This window comes from Cryptomeria japonica, chromosome 11, assembly GCF_030272615.1.
Source record: "Cryptomeria japonica chromosome 11, Sugi_1.0, whole genome shotgun sequence".
NCBI lineage: Eukaryota > Viridiplantae > Streptophyta > Pinopsida > Cupressales > Cupressaceae > Cryptomeria > Cryptomeria japonica.
Genome location: NC_081415.1, coordinates 390,501,790 through 390,515,212, shown reverse-complemented (window position 1 = coordinate 390,515,212; position 13,423 = coordinate 390,501,790). Strand labels below are relative to the sequence as shown.

The 13,423-nt window shown below is 35.9% G+C and overlaps 1 protein-coding gene across 1 annotated transcript in view; it reads left to right on the top strand.

Annotated features, from left to right (window-relative positions):
- LOC131071607 (dihydrolipoyllysine-residue succinyltransferase component of 2-oxoglutarate dehydrogenase complex 1, mitochondrial) overlaps nt 1-13,100 on the top strand; it is a 105,047-nt gene extending 91,947 nt beyond the window's left edge. The window contains exons 12-13 of the mRNA XM_058007517.2: nt 12,297-12,491; nt 12,617-13,100. Coding sequence (XP_057863500.2) covers nt 12,297-12,491; nt 12,617-12,808 — 387 coding nt within the window. The 3' untranslated portion in view covers nt 12,809-13,100. The remainder of the gene's footprint in view (nt 1-12,296; nt 12,492-12,616) is intronic.
- Nucleotides 13,101-13,423: the final 323 nt, after the last annotated feature.

The window sequence follows — 13,423 nt, the reverse complement described above, 5'->3', positions numbered from 1 at the left end:
TTCTGATATTTAATGATTTAGACAGATTTAGGAATGGAAATTAGAAATTTCATCCATATTCTTAACAAATCCTGAAAATAGAAAGAAATTGATATGAATTGGGTCCTCATTTTCAGACTTAAATGAGGTTTGATATGTAAAATTAAGTCTGAAGACACTTGGTATACTCAGAAAATTATTAAGAATGAAGTCAAAAGAGTATACCAAAATCTGGAAATGCTTGGAAAGGGTGTAAAAAAGTCTATTTTTCACTCTTTAGATGTTTGAAGAGACATTTCCAAACTGAGTAATGGCTGCCAAATGTCTGAAGACAACCTGCAACATTCATAAATCAGTCACTTAACAAAGTTGCAGCCATGTAGAATGCTCAAGTTTCATGACAATTACCTCTCCAATATCAAAATGATCAAATCTGGGCAAGAATAAAGGGCTGGTAAAAATAAATCAGTCTGAAGATAGGTCTGGAAATGGAGTGTTTCAAATCCTGCCAGCACTCTAGGAAATGATAACACACTCAGAAAATGACCACAAAATGCCTCAAAAATGCTTCCTTCATGAAATTGCCCGAGTGTAAGGGTGGCTGGAAATGGAAGTTAGTCTGAGGACAGCCTGTAACAATGGAGTTTCAGACTTATAGCAGCAAAAATGGCCCTTCAATCAAATCACCTAAAAGTGGAGTGGTTGGTAAGTTGAAAGTGAAGTCTGAAAATTGTGTTTCCAGCCAACCATGAGGTCAAAGTAACTTCCAGCAATGGCGACTAGCTCTGATCTGAGAACAATGACAGCCCTTTAGCATCAATAGAGCCTAGCAAACACAAGGAAATCATCCCCAAAGTGGAGGAATTCACCCCCCAAACAAAATCGCCACCTCTCTAATAATGGGGCCAAGTTGGAATTCACCGTATGTGGCAAAAATGGCCACCAAAGCTCGCTGCAATGGCCTCCAATGATAGCGCCCAGGTCTGATTGGGCAGAAATTACCTTCAAACTTGAAACTCCAACTCAAGAATAGTGTCCAACGGACACTTCACCAAAATCGCCTAGCTGGAAAAAACTCTTCAATCAGCCACTTGGCTGCTTTCAATCAATTGCATCAGCAAATATAATAATATTATAATGCTGGGCAAGCATACTTATTCATGTTTTCACCTTGTTGTTTCACCACACAAACAATGTGGGATAGAAAATTTGCTTTTATACTTGTTTGGGAAAATCGATTTGCATCTAGAAGATGTATAATTAAAAAACGATCATTGCAAATCATTAAATAATTGTTTTTGACAATTAAATAATCATTGTCAAATGCAAAACAATTAAGCCCTCTTGCATTAAATTTAATTCATTTTCACCAAATTTGGCCACCTGGGGGAAAATCGACTTCCTTTGGGATAAAATTCCCAATCAAAAAATCATCAAACTTGTCAAAAAAAACCTCTAGGGGAAAATTGATTTTCATCTGGACTCCAAAAGTTAATTCATTTTTATCAAGTCCAAAAATTCACTTGGGGGAAAATCGCTCCCTATTTGGATAAAAATCCAGATCAAAATTCGTCAAAAATCACACTTGGGGAAATTCGCCATTCATGAGGACAATTATCTGCACAAAAATCCATCATTTTTGATCATAAACTATCTTGGAGAAAATCGACTTTCGTCAGGATAAATTTCATTTGCATTCTAGAGGAAAATCGTGGGTCATTAGGATAATTTCCCATAGTCAAAATTTTACCTCCCTAGTGGAAAATCGCCCTCCATTAGGCACTTGAATGGGGGAAAAATAGGGTCCATTGGAATTGTGGGGGAAATTCATCTCCCATCAGGATTTGAGTGGGGGAAAATCATGGGTCATCGGAAATGTGGGGGAAAATCACCTCCCATTAGGATTTTTGACCTTTAGACCACTAAAACATAGATTTTCATCTGGAATTTAATGATTATTCCACTCAAAATCATCTGGACACTTCAAATTTTATTGAAACGCATTGGGACTTAGCTAAATTTATCAAAACTTGAGCGAGTAAATAGGAATTTCATCGGGATAAAGTGCAAATTTGACTTGAATAACCTCCTAGGAGCAAGAAAACAACCCCTAAAGGACCTTTTAACACTTAGGCTCAAAAATATCTCCGACTGACACTTCAAAACTCATTCACGCTCAAAATCTACACTTAGACAAAAGTAGGATCACCTAGACATCTAACATCTTACGCACTTGATCCTATTCAAAACTCAAAAAACCCTAATAGCAATTAGTCATGATCACACTTCAAAACTCAAGACTCAGGCACTGGAAGCTCAAAATTGCCGCCTACCACCAAAAGCCCTAAACCAGCAAGATGTAAAAAGCAGGGAAGAGGGATCCCTGTTTGCAATGGGGTGATGTGCGAAAAGGTCACAACAAATACCACAAATGAACATTGAATTTGATGACTACACCATCAATGACGATTTCTATGTGATCGGAATTACTTATTCCGATGTATTATCAAGAATTCAATTGCCGCACTCTCTTGGGAGGTACATTCAGGATTTCTAGGAATAGAGTTGGAGTTCATTGTGGATGAGAAGAAGATAATACTCAAGACTTTGGTAGATGAAGAACCAATAGCTATAGCAGCAAGGATGGTGGAGGTTATACACAATCATGATGAAATTGAGTGAATTGATTGGTGAAATTGAGGATACCACTGATGCAAGAGACTTTTCAGGTATGGCATTCCATGTGGAGTTTCCTATCTCTTATGCATCTACAATAGGCAGCTTGGAGTATGTGAGATGCCTGAGTGTGCAAAAACTCATGAGTATACAACATATTGTTGATCAATTTCTTGTTGTTACTATGAGTATGAAGTTGTGGAGACATGATAGTTCTAACATTTGAGATTCATTGATCAACAAAATAGTGGGAATATTTCAGAGTGATAGAGTTACATGGTTCAGCCATGTTGATTGCATTAGAGTGAAGCAATAGAGTGATATAGTGTTGTTTATACAACTAGTTTGGGATCTTGCTGGTGCAGTAGCAAATTGCTTGAGGACAAGCAATGTTGGGTAGGGAGGACTATAATGTTCCCATTTAATAAAATAATTGAATAAAATAGCTAAGGAGGTGTGCAACCCAACAAGTCTCTTTGTTTATAAAAAGTGAAATATCACTTTTTAATAAAAATAAAAAAAAGTAAAATATTATAAAAGTGACTTTATTAGAAATGAAGTGGGGAAAAAGAAATAAAAAATAAAAATTAAATTTATTTTCCCTCGTATGGATCGGCCAGCTTATGGAAGTTAAAAATATATAGAAATAGTAAATGTTTCCTTTTTCTCTAGAAACTTCCACAAGTTCTTTATAAGGACTTCATCTTCTTCATTTTGGAGACAATTGAGTTTATTTCCTCTTGTGGAAAATTTTCCTGTTGGGTGTAACTTGGTTTCAGCTTCATTCCCAGGATGAAAACTCTTGTGAATTCGGTGAGTTGGATGGAAACCTAGCTTATCCATTGGAGGTTCCATGATGGGGATCTACTTGTGCTTCATTGTTAATTGATTGGTGAAAAGAGCAGATTTTCTACGTCGGATTTGAAGATCAAATATTATGGCTTCTTCATTTGGCAAGTTGGTCTATTATTTGCCTAGGTTTCACCCTTGATTTGGAGTGCCATATTGTAGAAGGGGGGCGACTTGCCCTAGAGGACTAATTGGGTCATTTTGTTAAGCTTAGGGTTTGATTTCATTTTCAGATTCGGGGCAGATTTTAATGCTTGTTATAATCATTTAATTAGGGCTTTGCCCTAAGATTGGAGCATGATTATCTGAGGGAGATTTGTGAGTTGTTGGAAGACATTTTCACCATATGGAGCATCAAACCCTAGCAGGTTTATAGCAGACCTGAGCGCCTCAATTTGGAGTTGCATTTTAGGGCCTTGTAATTAATTGCACTAGGGTTTGAAACCCTCATTTTGGGCGTTATAACTTGGCCATCATTTCAAGGACAACTTTGCATGTTTGGTATGTATAAACCGCATCATTTATTTCTGTTTTTTGGGCAAGTTGGGTATTAAATCCTGCATATCTATCTCTATTCATCTTAGAAAATATTGAACATTTCTGGGCAAATATTAAGGTTGTTGTATGTTTATAAGCTTGGAAAATAATCTGAAAACTATTACTTTAGTTGGTAAATTCAGATCTGATTTTTGCATTATATCTGTGACTGTAATTGAGGTGTTTTACATGCAAATAGATTTTCAGAATGTTGTGCCTGAGTTTGTAGGATTTGTTATCTTTTCCTAGCATACCTATTTGGGGATATTACATTCTATGAGGATAAACTTGTTTTTAGCATATCTGGGCAAGTTGTATTGGAGTCCATCAAATCCTCCAACCCTAATGTAATTAAACCTCTGATATTGGATGAAATGGCTACCATAGGTGTTTACCAGTTGGATTGTGTCAGGAGATATTCTTAGACCCATATTTGCTTGTATCTCCCATACTAATTTCGTAGTGAATGCAATATTCACTCTGCTGAATCTCTTATGACTGTTTTCCAATTGGGGGTCGGGGTAATAGTCATAAATCTGGATCATATCATCATAGGCTTCTGTAGGACGTAGACCTGGCCATCGTCTAGTGCAAGCCAGTGCATAAAACAAGGACACGTAGAACAAATTGTTTAACGGGGAACTGGTTATCATTGAATGCAAGTGTTCGCTAATGATTTGTGTCCTATCTAAGCATTGTTCTCCAGTGACGATTAATTGGATGAAAAGGTATATCCATTCTTCAAAATCATGAGCATTCTCATTACCTTTCAATCTATGCAAGAGAATTATCATGTCTGAGTTTTCCGAGTTTTCCTCTACACAATGAAATCTGTGCAATCTTTTTGGCAATTGTGATTCTCCTTTCTTGAAGGTAGAAAACCACTCCCGTGCAATCACATCCTATATTGACCTTCCTTCTTAGTGAATTGTTGATGAGAAATAAGGAAATTGAAATTTGTATGTACTTCTCTCCATGGTATGCGGAAGAATGAGCTTGAAATTTGTATGTACTTCTCTCCATGGTATGCGGAAGAATGAGCTGATAGTGTCTCTGTTTATGATAATCAGCAAATTGTTATCATTATTCTTGTTTCCCTAGTATCTGGGTCCTAATGGTTTATACATTCAAACACCAAATCTGTGCATTGTACAGCAATTGGGAAACCAGCTGCTTGCAATAGTCCACTCTTTATCATTCTTTGTGTTATCAAGGGTCTATCCTCTTTGTTAATCCTTTCCCTAAAAATCATTCAAATTCATGCGCCCTAACCTAGCATTTCCAATTTTAGGCATAATGCTAGATGATCTGGATAAATGCTCATAGCTGAGGTAGTTATACTTTATGGTGATTGGGACTTGGTGAAAGCAAGTTATTTGCGTTCAAAAAACAATTTTGACAAAGTTTCAGTATGAAACGGATTTTCTTCCAGAGAAATGTTTTAGAAAATCTCCCTTTTAAATTATTTACTGATATACAGTGAGCTGAGACGACTAAGAATTTACCATACCTTTAGATGAACTACAATGCTTTTACCTCAAATTCTCTTCTATGAATTCCTATAGTTTTGCCCTTTTGTTCTTTGCGAAATCCTCTTTGAATGCTTGCTAAAATAAATTACTTTTGAATGTTCTGCTCTCTTTTAAATGTCTTCACATTCAATGCTTTGCTTTGCTAGATGGCATTAGTGGCAAGCATTAATTGTAGTGTAAGTGAGCTTTTCCTTTGAGTGATACTTTGTGCCATACGTTTGAAAATAATGGTCTGAGAAAATTGGGCGGCCATTTCGTAGGTTTCAAAAATCTTATTGGACTCTAAAAGGGTTTTCAAAACCTGTTTTGATGTCCGATGGCCAATCTTGCAAGTCTCCACGAGTTTCCTTTATAATAAGTTGAGCAATTTCGAAGTTTTGAGTTTTGAGTGGGGTCCTGATATGGTTATGAAAACCTTGTTGGTCTCAACAGCAGTTTCAAAATTGTCTAAAGACTGACAACAAAGATAAAATGCACTTTTGAGTTTTTTTAAAATTGAGCTTCATCGGAAGTTTGAGGGTTTTGAAAACCTTGTCAAGACGTAGTTTCGGAAACCTCATTAGAGATCGATAGGGTTGTGGGAACCTCATTGGATCCCAATGATGGTTGTGAAACTGATAAAAGAAGCCGAGATAAAGGAAAAGACAAGGAAATTTCTAGTGAATGATTTTGTTACGGTTCAATAGAGTTTTGAGAACTTTGTTGGGGCCGACAAAGTTTTAGAAACCTTAGAAATCTCCACTTTAATTAACTGATAGACCTTAATGAAGGGATCGACAAAAACGAAGGCAACAGATAGAAACTTGTATTAGCAGCCATTTATATGTGAAATATAACTTATCATTATGTGACAGCAATGAGTTTCTTTATTGCATGTTAGTTTGTTGACTTCTATTGCCAAAATATTAAATGAAAAAGAACTAGGGGGTATCTTTACAGTGGTACCAAAGCTGGTCTTCTTGCTAGCATGTGTTTCTTTCAGTGGCACACAATGGATCATCACATATGAGTGACAGAGAGATAAGGTACTTGTTGATGTGTGTTTTAGGCAGATGCGAACACAAAATAAAATACCAAAGTATTTTACCCTCTCTTGAACAAAATCGCCGTGTATACTAAGATTACTAGAAGTTCATATGATGATTCCAAGGTTTGTACGGTCAGTTCTTGATGTGTGGGTAACTCAATGGCTTAATGTGATAATGCTATTTTCACTTGGGGACTTACGTAATTGTTCAATTTGGAAGTTTTCATGGATTTAGAATTGGAATAGGTATGCCGATGGCTTCAGATTTTGCGATAAAGTTCTTGGTTCTAATCTAACAAAGATTTCTTAAAAAAGGACAAAGGAATAGGGTTTAGGATTTCTATTCTAAAGCCTAGAATGCAAGAAAAGGATGAACGATTCAATGGAATCCTACTAGGCAAGGTCTCACCATCAAGTTTTACAATTTGACACAAGCTCAATGCAATCATCTAAGGTATATCTCAAAGATGTTCAAATCATTACCATCCAACATTGATACCATTCAAATTAATGCATAACAATGGATGTGCACATAAAATTCCAATTGACCACGCAAGGCACACTTACAATTAGCAAGCAATTAGCAAGAGGCTAGTGGTATGGACTAAATGGATTCCACACAAATTCATTCAACAAATCTCTTCATTCAATATAAAATACTTGAAAGCAAATTCTAATCTAATTTGGAGGCAATGAGAACCACAAATGCATGCAACACTTAAACAAAGTCACCATCAATGGAACAATGATTTGTATTCAAATCTATAGCATATAACCGACAATTCTCAAAAATATCTCCCTTACAAATGAGATGCCATGGGGTTTATATAGTCTCAAAAGAAATGAATGGCCAAGATTCATTTTGAATCAAGGGCCAAGATCATGCCAACAATGCCCTAAAGTTGCCCTAATTAGGGTTTACATAAAAAATGGAGCTATCAACATATGGCCGAATGGAATAATGCCTAATCATCAACTAGGGAATCTTCTAGAAGATTCCGGCCTGCATCCCTTTCTCTCACCAATACAGAATCTAACTCTTCCATTGTAATGCTGGGCAAAGTATCTTGCTGCACATCAATCACATCCAACACATCGGAACAAGCATCCAAAGTATTCTCCCAATCTGGCATAAGCTTCTACGAATTATGGACATGGATCAACAAGGAAACCAAATCATTGATTTGATTCTTCTTCAAAAAATCCAACTGACAGAAGTACATGAACTTCATCTTATCTCTTAGTTCTTGTTAGAGTAGACCGCTGCCAACACTAACATCTATCCCCAACAATTACTCAATAGATGTAAGGATCTTCGATTGTATATCATGAATCAATCCTTCCATCTCTGCACAATCCTTCCGTGCATGCTCATAAGTGGATTTCCTCAAGGCCAACGAGCAATACCAACCATGGAAATCGTATCTATCTCCATCATGCACAAATCTCTCCTGAATCAATGTGGACATTGCAATTCTCTTCAAAACTCCGAGGCGGGGAATAGTCTTCTCCTGAATAGGCTGGAATTCATTCCAAACTCCCTCCAAATACTGTATCCTGAATATGAGTGCCATTGTTCTGTCAAATGCCTAGACAAATTGAGTAAGGAAATCATCCGCTTGCCTCTTCATATCTTCAATCCATTTTCCCAACTCTGCAAGTGTATCTCCTGCTGCCTCATGATCAATATGTAGTCCACGATCAACTATAATAGGGGAAACAAAGGCGGGATTCTCACACCTCATCCTTGCAATATATTCTCTTAATTTGATATTCTCTTCTCTGTATATCTCTTTCTTTTCAATCTCACTGTCTAACCTCACATTGATCACATTGATAGTATCATCGAGTTCCTGGAACTCTTGCTCTTTTGTAGTCCGTCCAATGGCAACTGAAGTGATCTGGAAATCCATAGGAGTAGCTGCATCCATAGTTACATCACCAATTGGGACAACCACTTGTGCAATCCACATTCTTGTTTCATCTCTAGCTATATTCAAAAGTATCTTAGCCTTCTTAGGTTCTTTCTCCTAATTGCTCCTGACTAAGTAATCATCAATATAATTAATAGTTTGGGCTTCTACTATTTTCTTACTCTTCTCCATGCTCTTCATCAACCAATCGGGAATGGTGGACATCTCCATTCCATCATCAAGACACATTTCCCGATCTAGTTCCTTCAGTGTCAAGATAACATCATCATCATCCTCTTTGTCCATAGTCAAATCAGGAACATCATTACCCAAGCTAACCTTTGATTGGATAGTAGGAGACCCCGACTGCTCATCATCTTCATTTGGTGGCACGGATTGAGCTGTGACATGGATTGAGCTGTGGCATGCAACTCTTGAGTGTTATCTGGTAAAATCACGGTGTTGGAGCAATATTCAAATTCTCTGTTCTGCTATGGCATGTCAATTTCCTTGATTGATGAGAAACTAAGGGATGACAAAGGAGCACTAGGTTTTTGCTTCTTTTTCTCCTGACCATCTCCTTCCCCTTCGTCTTGGATTCTTCATGCATATTCTTCTTACTTTTAGGGGCTTGACTCTCCTCATCTGCATGGATCCTCAAATCGCTAATTGTTCTTTGATCATGCTCAAGAGAGGATTCCATTTGTTTCATCTTTCATATGTGAAGACAACGCCCATATCTATCAATTTGTTCATCTATTTGTCTAGCCATTCCAGGGAGAAATCCATGACGTTTCTCATAAGCACATTCAAATTTGTCACTTCTTGCTCTGACCAACTAGGCAATAGGATAGATTTCTAAAAAGAAAAAGGAAAAATATTAAAAAAGAAAGAATTAGAAGCTAATTCTTATTCTTTTTCTTCTTTTTCCTTTAAGAATTAATTTTTCATTAAATTTAAATTTACTTTAATAATTTATGTCTTTTTATAAAATAAAAAATAATTAAAACTTATTAAAATTAATTTAATTTATAATTATTTGTCTCATTAAAATTTTAATTATTGTAGAATAATTATATTTTGAATTAAAAACTTTCTTTTATTACCATCTTCTTTTGTTAAGAATATCTTTTAATCTTTTTTGTTAAGAATATCTTTTTGTTATATTCTTTTTTTAGATATTTTATCTTATTTTTTTTCAATTTATTATAATTCTTTTACTTAGTTTTCTTTTAAGAATTAATATTTATTAAATTGAAATTTTATTTTAATTATTTACGTGTTGTTTTTTTTAAAGCAAGAGTGGCAAGCCACTGATATATATATTAATAAGATAACTGATTCAAGAGCTCAATAGGGAAATAATCAGAAAGAAAACCTTATGTCCTTTCTTAGATACAATGAAAAGAGAAGTCGGGGCTAAAAGAAGGGACCCCCCAAAGATCCAAAGGGAAAAGGACCTGCCCATGTTACAAACCTCATAGAGGCCAAAGTTGAGAGTAGCGGGACAAGACAAATCTAGAAGAAAACTTTAAAAACTACCCCCACAACCGGATATCATGAAAACTTGGGGAGCAGAATTCTGGTTATCGGAACACAGTAAAACTACCACAACCGGTTGCCGGTTGTAATATTTACGTGTTCTTATAGAATTATAAATAATTAAAAAATGTTAGGATTAATTTAATTTGTACATTTTGTTTTATTAAAATTTTATTTATTGTAGAATAATTATATTGAATTTTATTTTAATTTTTATAATAAAATAAATTACAACTTAAAACCTAAATCTGGCGTTTAGAGCGAGAGAGCAAGAGGGAGAAACTAACTTTTGATTACTCAATTCATGCCAATAATTTAAGGATAACATGTGTTCTTGGGGAGTTATGTTTAGGGTAGCATGCCATTTGATTATTATCTCCATCTCTATCTCTCCCCCCTATCTATATCTCCTTACCTCTCCCCATATCTTTCTCTTCTCCCCTTCTCTCTATATTTATATCTATCTACTTCTATATTATCTCTCTCCCTTTCCCCCCCTTTGTATTTATTTATATATCTTTTTACCTTTTTATATCTATCTCCATATCTCTTTCATTCACACATGCATTCCCTGTTTCTCCCTCATCTCTATCTTTCTCGCTCCTCTATCTATCTCTTTTTCTATCCCTCTTTATCTATTTATATTTCCCTCTATCTATATCAGTCCCTGCCCCTCTCTATCTATATTTCCCTCTATCTACATCTGTCCCTGTCTTCTATCTATCTATTGACTCTCTTTCCTCATATCTCTTTATATCCTTCTCTCTCTCTTCCCGGGCCCTCCCTCTCTCTTTCTTACCCTCTCTATTTCTCCCCATCTCTTCCTTCTGCATTCCCTCCTTATCTCCCTATCTATCATTTATATATCTCTATCTCTATCTCTATATCTATCTCTATCTGTATCTCACTTCCTTTATAGATCTCTCTATCTCTTCCTCGTTGTCTCTCTCTCTCTATCCCCATCTTTCTATCTTTATATCTCACTGTACCTCTCTCTATCTCTATCTATTTTTCCCCTCTTCCTTTCTTGTTCTATCTTCATCTCTACCTTGTCCCCTCTTCCTCTCTTATTCTATCTTTCTCTCTCCCCCCATATCTATAGACATGCCTCCCTCTATTCATCCATCTCCCCCCCCCTCTCTCTCTCCTTCTCCCTCTTTTTGGAACTCTATCAATATCCCTTTTCCTCTTTATATCTATCTCTCCTTATCACTTCTTTCATCTATCACTTGATTTCTATCTAGTTATCTAAATTTCTCTCTACCAGTATATCTCTCCCTCTCTCTATATATCACTTCCTTTCTCTATCTTTATCTTTCTATCTCTCCCTCTCTCTTCCACTATTTAATTTTCTTTTCCATCTCTATCTACTTCTCTCCCCTCTCCCTCTCTTTATTTCTCTATATCTCTTCTCCATTTTCCTCTCCTCGTTATCCATCTCTATCTTCAACTCTATTTATATCTCTATCTCTATCTCTTTACCCATATCTCTCTCCCCCCCTCTATATATCCCTTCCATCCCTATCTCATCCTCTCTCTCTCACTCTATTGCAAACATAACATGAGGCTGTTGGTAATGGAACCTGATTATCTTCTCGATTCAAAGGTTTTATTTCATTTATGATTGGATTCTTGTATGTGGATGCATAGTTGATTTCAAGCTATCACTTCTCCATTGAGACCTTTGTTGCACAAACAACATCATGGCCTACCAATTGAACTCATGTACTACACAAATTTATGCAAAAAATAGACCAAATTTTTTCTAATCGACCTTCCACACCTCTTCGGCATACCCATTGTACACCAAGGTGTAATTGCTAGTATTTAGGTTATTAGAGTGTTCCTTAAGTCAGTAGAACTGGATAACAATAAAATAGAATAAGTTCATTGATGTGTCTAATGCTTGGAGCAACAGTTCCTCTGTCCCATGAACAATCTGGACAGAAAATTTGTTGAATTTGATGTGGTATAGGAATGTGAATTTAAACAAATGGAGTGAATATAAAACATAAATTCATTCACACACAGGGATCAATACAACAAACAAGAACTGAAATCAGAATTTATTGTCTTCAATAGAACTGAAAAATTTGGTCTTCATGAAAATTTGCACTTGGGTGCTGGACTGTGCCACAATTTTTGCCTGCATTATTTATAATATATATGTATTATGAAACTAATTTCCTTCATAAATGTTAGCAGTGATCTGTTATTGAGTTTGGTGGTTCTCTCTTGTAGGGACTTGTTGTACCAGTGATCCGCAATGCAGATAAATTGAACTTTGCAGAAATAGAAAAAACAATGAGTGCACTTGCCAAGAAAGCAAACAGTGGGTCCATATCAATTGATGAGATGGCTGGAGGTACTTTCACAATATCTAATGGTGGTGTGTATGGCAGCCTCCTGAGCACACCCATTATTAACCCACCCCAGGTATTATTCTTTGACTGTGTATTTAGTTACATGGCGCTCTGTCTGATATTCAGTTTCATGTTCTGGGATTTTTGGTTCCTCTAGCAATAAATTTTGTAATTTTGTTAATGGTTTTTTTCTTGCAGTCTGCAATTTTGGGCATGCATTCCATCCAAAATCGTCCAGTTTGTGTGGGTGGCAACATTGTTGCAAGACCTATGATGTACATTGCACTTACATATGATCATAGGCTCATTGATGGGAGAGAGGCTGTTTACTTCCTTAGACGTATCAAGGATGTAGTAGAGGATCCACGGAGGCTTCTGCTTGACATCTAATGTGAGCGGAGGTTTTTTTATCAAATAGAATTTTCCAAAATTACGCTCAAAGCAGGAATGACACAATTTGTTTTTAATAAATTTATCGGGCCAATTTTATTTTGGTCGATGACTCTCTTGCATGATTTTTTCTGGGACATTTGGTTTACATCTTTCTTTAGAAGCAGTTGAGACGAGGACATTTTTTGAACGACACTATCAATGTGATATACATATACACTATCACGGTGATCTACATATTCAGGAACAGGTTGACACATAATATTTTGACATTAGTTGATTCTTGTAGGTATCTCCTAGTATTGGTAGCTCTATTTATGGTTTTTCTAATTAAGGAAAGTTGAAATATGGCTGAATTTTATTTTGGGTACATTTATCATAAATAAATATTTGAATAATTGATAATACTTTGGGCGATCCATGTTAGCGGTTTTGTTGTGCTCATGTGGGGGCCATGTCAATGAATCAACTTTTTGTTGTAGAACTAGCAACTTCCAAAAAGCTACAAGTTTTGTTTTAGGTTTTACTAGCAATTGCACCTTTGTGTGCAATGGGTATGCCAAGGACTTGTGCAATGTTAATTTTTTTTTTTTTTCAAACATTTGTTATATACTC